Source organism: Orycteropus afer, unplaced genomic scaffold (assembly GCF_000298275.1).
Source record: "Orycteropus afer afer isolate SDZICR_OR568_19922 unplaced genomic scaffold, OryAfe1.0 scaffold00118, whole genome shotgun sequence".
NCBI lineage: Eukaryota > Metazoa > Chordata > Mammalia > Tubulidentata > Orycteropodidae > Orycteropus > Orycteropus afer.
The window spans coordinates 6,763,896-6,773,694 of NW_006921705.1; the positions used below are offsets into that span (position 1 = coordinate 6,763,896).

The 9,799-nt window shown below is 41.0% G+C and overlaps 1 protein-coding gene across 1 annotated transcript in view; it reads right to left on the minus strand.

The window, feature by feature from the left end:
* The window catches only part of ATAD1 (ATPase family AAA domain containing 1), a 76,456-nt gene extending 72,083 nt beyond the window's left edge, over nt 1-4,373 (minus strand). Inside the window, exon 1 of the mRNA XM_007944030.1 lies at nt 4,206-4,373. Coding sequence (XP_007942221.1) covers nt 4,206-4,367 — 162 coding nt within the window. The 5' untranslated portion in view covers nt 4,368-4,373. The remainder of the gene's footprint in view (nt 1-4,205) is intronic.
* Nucleotides 4,374-9,799: the final 5,426 nt, after the last annotated feature.

Sequence of the window (9,799 nt, forward strand, 5' to 3'; positions counted from 1 at the left end):
TCACGGTTCATATCCACCAGCCACTCCTCGGAAGGAAGGTTGGACGATCCTACTTCCATAGTGATACTGCCTCGGAAACCCAAGGAGGGGTCGCTATGAGTCGGGGCCGACTCGATGGCACATAACAACAACAACACATTTATCTGAGCAAGCCCCCAAACTCCTTCCACACCTGTGCACATTTAATCACAACCTCTCCCTTTCATGTCACTGAGAATAAAACAACTCTACCTTAAGATGTTCTTGTAACTGCTGACTCCAACCCCTTCTAGTTCTTCTGGGACCTATCTCCATCCACTATACATCCTCTCTTTCCTCTTCTTTCTCCACTAGTCTTTTTTTACCTTTTCCCCAGCAAACTTCAAATGACCATGTTGTTTTACTTCAAATTTTACCTGCTACTCCCACTGAATGGAAATTGCTTTTTCCAAGCATAAATGACTCTCTGGTCACTAAATTCACAGGTCACTTTGTTAGATCACATCCATGATCTCTTTTTCTCCTTGGCCATTCTGTAACACAACATTCACAACCAATTCTCTTTTGCAACTTTCTCCTCCTTTGGCTTTGGTGACTATGTACAAGTGATTCTCCAGTGAGTGGGAGAGAATGTGAGGAAGAATATAGCCAAATCATCTCTGGGATATTTTCGAATATGTCCACCTCCACCAACTTCCACAAAATCTGATTATTTCCTCTCAATGTACTTTTTCAACTTTACTAGATTAATGCCAAATTTTCAAAATGGTTATATGAAGTTATACCCTCACCAGTAGAATAGATACTCTTATCGTATCACATTCTTGCCAACCTAAGATATATCACAAAGAAAAGATATCTTTTTTTTCTTTTCTTTCCACACCACCAGAAGGTCCGCCCTCCTTTCATCTTTTTATTCACCAATTTCATTCCTTTTTCTAGGGCTTTGCCAGGACTGTTGCAATCTATAACCAACTGATCTTGCTTCAAGTCTCTCTGACTACAATTCCTCCTACATGCCACTGTAAAATTATCGTTAAATCATTGTTTTGCATATGATCTGCCTTCTCAAAAACGTGTAATAGTTTACCATGCTCTATAAAGAAGTCTTTAATTGGTCAACAATGTATCTCAATAGATGGCCAGGGGGTAGTGAGGAAAAGAGGGAAAGAGAGAAGCTAGTTATCTCTGTTCAACCTCATGACAACCTTGTCTCCTGGAGATCTTAAAAACTTCTAAATTACTGTGGATTGGGACAACACTAGAAGCAAAATGCATGCCTCCTTCTCAGTTGACAATAGACTTCTGAGATACTGTGGCATTTCTTATCAGCCTCTGTCCACCCACCAATAAATTTAAAAGATTGAGGAAAGGAAAAGCAAAGCTCTTTATCGGATGTTTAGTCCCTTACCTCTCCCTCCAGGTCCTACTAATTCATTACATAAATCCTCCACTCCAACCCAATAGTAAACTCTATTTACTGTTCCTTTAATAGATATTGTTATTCCTACCTTCACCATGGTTTGTAATTTTCTTTCTACTTAAAAGTGTAGTTTTCCTAACATAAAAGTTTTCCTAACATAAAAGTCAAGTTCTTTCATAAAGCCATCTTCAATTGCCTCAATTACTGGTGACTGCTCCATTCTCTAAACACTTCTATAAATAGCTACACTACTCATTAGACAACTAGTATATGTTACTTGGTATTATAATTTATATTATCATGTACAAGTTTGTAGTGCCTAAGGCATTTGACTGCTAACCAGAAGGCTGGTGGTTCAAACCCACCAGCCACTCCTCAGAAGGAAGGTTGGGCAATCACTTCCGTACTGATATCACCTCGGAAACCCAAGGAGAGGTCGCTATGAGTCAGATCTGACTTGATCGGCAGCGGTTGCGTTTTTTTGCGCTATGGTCACTATGAGGGAAAATGTGTTATCTAATACTTCATATACCTGCTATTTAGAATACTACTGTACATGTAGTTTTCAATATAGGTTTAATGATGATAATCCGTTCACGCATTATTTAATATCTTCTTCTACAAGTATATCCCAGGAGCTCCTAAAAGTCAAGGAAAAAAAAAAAAGGGCAAAATTCTTTGTTTAAGAGACAAGCCTCTCCTTTTAAAGGTACTAAAAATGATGAGTCATCAATATTTTGACCTCATAAATTGATTTTCATGATTCAGGTAGGGAAAGAAGTTATCTATTATGTAGCTTTTTTGGCCAATGTAAACACTTAAGTTGACAAATCATGTTAATCAAATTAATTTTAAAAGAAAAACACTACACTGGTCAGAGTTCCTGGAGAATTAATTAAGAACTGATTGATACCATGTAATCTAGGCTTTCAGTCAACTGTTTGATAATCATATTCAGGGACTACAAACACTACTGTATGAATTATTTTTCAGGTATGTACTCACTGCAGGATTTGCGACTGTAGCTTTCATTTTTCAGTCTGAAAGCTATGAAGAGCTGAAGAGCTATGCATAACACGGTACAGTGCCATTTATTTCCCACACTAGCCTGTAGCACATCTTTTATCATTAGCATCAAGAATTTGCTAGGAGCTCAATAAATGTTTACTCAATGGATCAATAGTCACGGCTTATAAAGAAATCTAAAATCCACAAATATAAATATCTTGCCCTCAAACACCAAAAAGTCTAAAACACTACTTACAGACTTTAGGGGAAAGAAAGAGAATCAAGATCAATAGCAGCCCAAAGCTGATTCCTATGAGGTGGAGGTTAGACATACCTTCTCTCTCTAACCTTTTTACCAATTCTGATAACAGCCATCTCTTTCACGGCACTCTCTACTTCTCTCCTGGGTTCGATAAATCATTGCAATGACCACACAGAACTCACAGACCACACCCCTGATTATGTGGTTTATTAGAAGTAACAGTTACAGTTCAGGATCAGAAGAACTTGGAAGTAACAGGAAGGACTCAGGAAACAGTTATTCAGTCAGGCCAGCTTTTTCTCAGCTGTGCCCTGAGGCAGGCAGGCCTCTCTGTTGGTCACCTGGCCTGGCCTCTGCCCTGTTTGGGCAAGTGTTTCATAGCTCTTTAGCTATACCAACAAGAACCCAAAGGAACCTCACCCCACTGAGAAGCCTCTTGCCCAAAGGCTCTCAGATCTCTCACTCTGAGTGGGTTGGCTCTCTCACGCCATGGGTCAGTAGGCCCACCTTGCTCTATGGGCCAAGAAGCCCACTGCACCATCTTGCATTGGTGGATCTGCTGCTGTTGTTTCTCTGCCACTTCTTCCCATCCTGTGACTTCTCTGGTGCTACAGCAAATCTTGTTTCCTAGGTCTAAGAAGTTCTCAGTGGAAGGACCCTGGGTCCAAAGGGTATGTTCTGCTCCTGGCTCTTCCTTGATAGTAGTGAGGTCCCTCCTTCTTGCTCTCTGGGATTGGCTCTTTTTAAACCTAGCAGGATGGCAAAACTGGCAAATCCTCTACAAGGGTTCTATATATCTTATTTTTATGGTCCCAACCCTGCAAGGGTTCCTTGCACCTTAGCTGCATTATCAGCAGGCTGTCTAATGTCCTTGGTTGATACAAGTACCTTATTTGCATAGTCCCACCCAATCATCTTGGAGGAATTAAAAGACCATGGCTAGGAGGGCCATATACTAGTAATTCACTACAATGCAAGTAGAGACCAAAACAAGTATACTGTCCTAATAAGGAAATGACCACAAGAGCTGGCAAATAGAAAAATAAAAACTGTAATTTATATTAATAATTACTAGCATTTTCAGTAATTCTTTAATCATTAGATTGTGGTTTAATTTCTAAGACTTGTCCAAGATTGATAGCTTTTCAGCATTATCCACATTTCAAATGTCACACAAAGTGAAATGTATATAACTAATGAAGATCTTTTTTGTTTACTATGCTGAAAAATTATACATAGATTCCTTCATTTATAACCTAATAAAAATATTCTAATGAGGATATTCAAAACAAAGTACTATTTTTATTGTTTATCACTTTGTTTTTCTCATAAAATGCTTATAGAGTTAAAAACAATTGGATAAACTAATACTTTTTTTAGAAATAATAAAAGTTAAATGCAATGTATGAACAGACATTTTCACGTGGGTCTCATAGAACTTCTCATTAATGTACAATTCTACTACATTCTTTGTTTTGTGGAAAAATACTTGCTAGTCACAAGAAAAATGATCTTCAAACATTTTAATCATACCTGTTTTTGAGCTTCTACTTTCTGCTTTCTGGTTGGATCAATTGCATCTACCATCCATTTGATAGTAAAGTATGTCACTGCACCAAATATTGTCAATCGGAAAATCAAACCAACAACTTCGTTCCGACTCAAGGGGCGAGAAAAGGCTTCAGCATGTACCATCTTGGTTGTTAACCTTAAAAAAAAAAGAAGCAGAATGTCACTAAGTTACGACTATATTCATTAAAACCAGGAGACTGACCAGTAAATTAAACTATGCCATCAAAAATAAAAAAATTAACTTCTAGTCAAATTCAACATTACCCATTGCCCTTGAGTGGACTCGAACTCATTTAACATTACTTACCTACCTTAATAACATGATTCATTTTAATAAGAAATGTATTTTTAAATGTAACCAAACAAAACACATTTAAAGCACCCCTTGGAACACCTGAAAGAGCAGATTCAAAATTGAGGTTTATAGATTAGCTGAATTTTTAATAAACTTCCCTAAAAACTCATATAATTTAAGTAGCAAATAGTTCTATTTAAAAAATGTAGTCAATATCTTAAAACATTCTTTAAAGCAGTTAAAATGACTATACCACTAATCCAATTGAAGAAAGCCAGCCCAACAATGAAATACTTTACAAATGTGATGGTGCAATAAAAGATGTGGAGGCGGCATCTTCTGACCTCCTTTAACTTCACCAGCGGAAGACAGAATCACCATCAACAGCCCAAGGTTTATTCCTATGAGGCCAAACATGCTGCCACCCTCCAGCCTTTTACCAATTCGGATACCAACCAACCCTCCCACGGCACACACTACTTCTCTGCTGGGTTTGATAATTCATTGTGACAGCCACACAGAACTCACAAATACTCGTGATTATGGGGTTTATTAGGGAATAATTCAATTCAGGCTCAGCAATGTGCTTTGATCAGGACCGTCTCCCCTCTGCTGTACCCTCAGACATGCCTCTCTGGCCCTTGGCATCTCGGCCAGGACTCTGCCCCACTTGGACAAGTGTCGCAAAGGTCTTTCAGCTCTGCCAACAGGTACACCAAGGTGCACCCCATTCCATCAACAAGCCTTCTGCCTAAGAGCACTCAGTTTTCTCGCTCTGTGGGCCATGTAAGCCCACCATTCTGTCTCGTGCATCTTGGTTCCACTGCGACCATCTCTCTGTCGGGCATCTCTCTCTGCCCAGGCATCTTTTTCTGCCAGGATGTCTCTCTCTGCCAGCATCTCTGCCGAGCAGGTCGAGTGCAGGATCTTGGGTCTAAGGACACACTCTACTTCAGCTCCAGCTACTCTCTATTGATGGCAGTGAGATCCCCCTGTCTCTCTAGGATGGCTCATTTTAAGCCTACCAGAGTGACAAAACTAACCAATCCCAACAATAGAGTTCTTATTTGCATGGTCTCACCCAGTAATTCAGTGAGAACTACAAAGACTATGGCTAGAAAAGCCAAACTGAGTAATTCACTGCACCATGGTAATTTATGACAGTGAAATCAAATGCACATTGTGAACCTACTCACTTTTTCTTCACACCTACTTTTAAAGGTTTTCAAGGCCCTCAATTTAAACATGTCATGTTCTCAATTAATAAGTGACACGAAATTTTTTGAGTCATCTCATTGCTTCCAACAATCCAGCTAAATATGAAGAACAGACCTTCAAAATTTTTGAAGCAAGTAATCTATCACAAGAATGTAACACTTATTCAAGATGAAGGAAAAAAAAAGGCTGACATGTCTACCTTTACATATATACCTGAGCAGCTGGCTTATCAATCACAGATTAGGCTTTCAAGTAGCATGTGTTCCCCTTGTCAAAAGCAGGAACTACTCAACAGAATGGGAGCTCTGGTAGCATAGTGGCTAAGGCACTTGACTGCTAACCAGAAGGCTGGTGGTCCAAACTCACCAGCCACTCCTCAGATGGAAGATGGGGCCTTAGGCTATGAGTCGGGTCCAACTCGATGGCACATAACAACAACATACTTACTGGCATCTGAAAATGCTACATCTGTTTGGTACCCTGAATGGGTTATTTCTCCCCCATTCATCTAGGATTATTCCAATTCTATTCAAATTTCAAAAACCAACTTTACTTGCTCCACTAAGCCTTCTACATCATATCAATGCTTCATGTTATTCATGTAGCCCTATTACGAAACATTTTGTTGCTTTTTTATCAACAATGAATTCAAGTGATATCTATTCTAACCAACTAGAGTTTAAATCCTTACCAACAGGATTTAGGTTTTATCCATCTTTTTAAGTATCACAGTAAACAAAGGCTATTCAATAATTATCTGTGGAACAGACAAATTGTAACTGCAAAAAACCTCCCATTCAATCATTCCAACAGAGTAGCTGCCAAACTTTTTAAGGATTTCCAAAAGAAAAGTCATGTGTTCTACACTTCTCCATTACTAGGAGCCGTGCACTTCACAATCACAAATTCTTCACTTAAATTTAACTAAATAATTGAAAGCATCATTTCAGATGAAGAAACTTTGGCCCAGGGACATTAGGTGATTTAATTCATTCACTGAAGCACTTTCAAACAACTATATATAACATCTACTATTTGCTGGTTATGAAAAAATGGCTAAGATTCCTCTATCCATGGAACACATAGTACAATTACTATGATATGGAGATAAAGGGGAGAAGCCACTTAGGCTCTTCCTCATTTAAACAACCAATGTGTATTTTCTTCCATCAGCATGGAGTCCTAAAAATGGTTTTCCTTAGGAAGTGAAAAGTTGAGTTCTCTAGACTTTATTCCAAAAGAGTAAATTTGAATATGTAGTTGGAATGTGTGGTGTCATTTTCTAGATGAAACCCAACAGGCAAAGTAAGGGTTTCATTAACTCAGCAATCTGTGAAAACTTGTGATATTCCAACAAAACATTTTTATTTATTTAAAGTTTGTGTTGGTAGTGCTACCAACTGCCATCTACAGCATAAACAATTAGGGTGTTAACAGTATATCCCAGCCTAAATGGAAGAAACAATTTTTAATCCTATAAAAAAATGTCAAGACACAAAATCCTGTCAACCATTTATTTTCCTATTCTGAAATTAGTAACTGCAATACAGTATTCCAGACCTAAGGTCACTTCTAAAACAGTAGTCCAGCTTTTAAAACGACTCCAAAATCCTGAAATGTAACAGAAACTTCTACTTGTTTTGTAGTTTGTAAACTTCTAGCATTCATATGACTCTGGTAACGTAGTGCCTAAGCCATTTGCTAACCAGAAGGCTGGCGGTTCAAACCCACCAGCTACTCCTGGGAAGGAAGGTTGGGCAATCTACTTCCATAGGGATACTGCCTCGGAAACCTAAGGAGGGGTCGCTATGATGGCACATAACAACATACCCACATGGTAAGGTCTTTATAGTAGCAACAGCTTAACAGCTAAATACAGAAGAGCTGCACACGCATTTCAATCTTGTATACACATTAGGATCAATTAGGATGAATAAAATAAGCACACAAATACGTGCACAATACATACAATGCCATGCACAACTAAGAAATATCGCAAAACATTTAAATATTTAAAATTCTCCCCCGAAGACTCTCCTAGGTAGGAAATAGCACATTCTTGGAAGATACCCATACCCTGAAGGTAATATTTTCCTTCACTAGAAGCTACACATTCCGGTCACACTTTAGTGTAGGGTTAGGGTTATTCGTTAGACATACATGATACCAGATAGTTTCACTTTAAAAAGGTCGCCAATGCAGGAGGTAAACTTTGAAATCGTACTACCTCATCAATGAGCAATTTACTGACAGGTTAAAGACCGCGAATATAGTGTTCAAACTGTAGCGTATCTCTCCTAATTCACTGCAGTGTTTTTACAAAGAGTTTCTCAAGCATAAAGTCGCAGTTCCGCAGACATCGTGGCCCTATGAAAAAAGTCTATGACAACGAAAGCCTGCCTGCCAATCGTTACATAGAAGACAGGTTATAATTAATGCTGCAAAAGCATGCCCAGACCTAAAGAACCACCTCCGCTTTTGCTCAAGGTGGCACCAGCGCCTGTGCGACAATCAGGCCCAGTTCATTCCTCCCCCTTCGCCTAGGACCTGGTATCTGAGGTCGTCCGAGACGACTTGAAAGCCTCGCAGTTGCCTGTCTACCACTAGATTCCCTCGTGTATAGCATAAATCAGGGGCAGGACTGCCAAGAGACCTAAGGTCCCAGGAAGCCATGACGAGTCCCGGGACGCCCTTGGAGGTTAATCCGCTCCACGCTAAGGGCTGCAGGTCGCTGGGTGGCGGCACTGAGGTGGACCGTGAGAGAACAACGAGGTGACCTTTCCAACTCCGCGTCCGGGATCCCTGTGGTCCCTGTGGGAGTTCAGCGGGATTCTACAACTGTCCCACGAAGCCCCGCGGGAACCCGCTACTCACCCCAGGGCAGAAACAGCAGCAGCAGCAGCAGCCCCAGAAGCCCTGAGCCGGCCTTGTACAGGAAGAAAATGCAGTCAGGAAGAGAACACTTCCGGCGTATGGCCGCATCTCGCACTCGCAGGGAGCATGCGCGATCCACTGACACCGATGGAGTGGGGCGCGTTTCCGGTTGAGAAGTAGCTGGGGGGGCAGGTTCGCGCATATCACACTTAACCTGCTATCTGCAGGGTGGAGGCTCTCCAGCATCCTGCGTGTCTACCAGCTTCAGTTGCCAACTTTCTGAGTTTAGCTCTGGTCTAAGAAATCGCATCGGGGGAAGTAATGTATCCCATATCCCCGGTCTGCTCTCAGGATCCCGGTGCTGTCCTTACAAATCGGGGAACCTTCTTAGACTGCAAGAAGACGGCCCGGAGCGGATGTTTGTCCCCTGCACATAATTTCCTGACTAACTCAATCGTTACCCTCCCGCTCCTTTTCTCCCAGCGAAATCTCGTTGCATCTCTGTTCTTTTGCCAAAGCGCAGCCATGCATGGACACCTCTCGATCTCTCACACATCTGCCTTTCAGTTTCTACAGAGAGCTCACTCTTCATCTCCAGCTCTCTGCTTACAAGCACCTGGAGGTGGCGCCTGAAAATCATGCGGCAAAATGACGAGAACCAATGCTGGCAGGCTCTGTAGCAGAGACTGGTAGATATCTTCTAACAGGTTTTGCATTTCAGTGACTACCTTTTTCCTTTTACCCCCTACCATTTCCGGAATGGGCGACTTGACACCAGAGGTCCCAAGGGAGCAAATCTGAAAGCCAGTGCCTCCTGACTATAACAAGGGGGCAAAATGACATTAGACACTCTCCCTCTGGTAGCATAGTGCCTAAGGCACTTGACTGCTAACAAGAAGGCTGGTGGTTTAAACCCACCACCCACTCCTCGGAAGGAAGGTTGGGCAATCCTACTTCCGTAGTAATACTGCCTCGAAAACCCAAGGAGTGGTTGCTATGAGTCGGGGCTGACTCCACGGCATACAACAACAGATGCAAGAAGCATCACTTCTTAAACTAAAGGCTGTGAGACTATGAATAAGACAGTTTGTGCCTCTATGGTGTAAGCATCTTTGGTGGCTAGTGCTGCTATAACAGAAATATCACAGGTGAATGGCTTTAACAAACA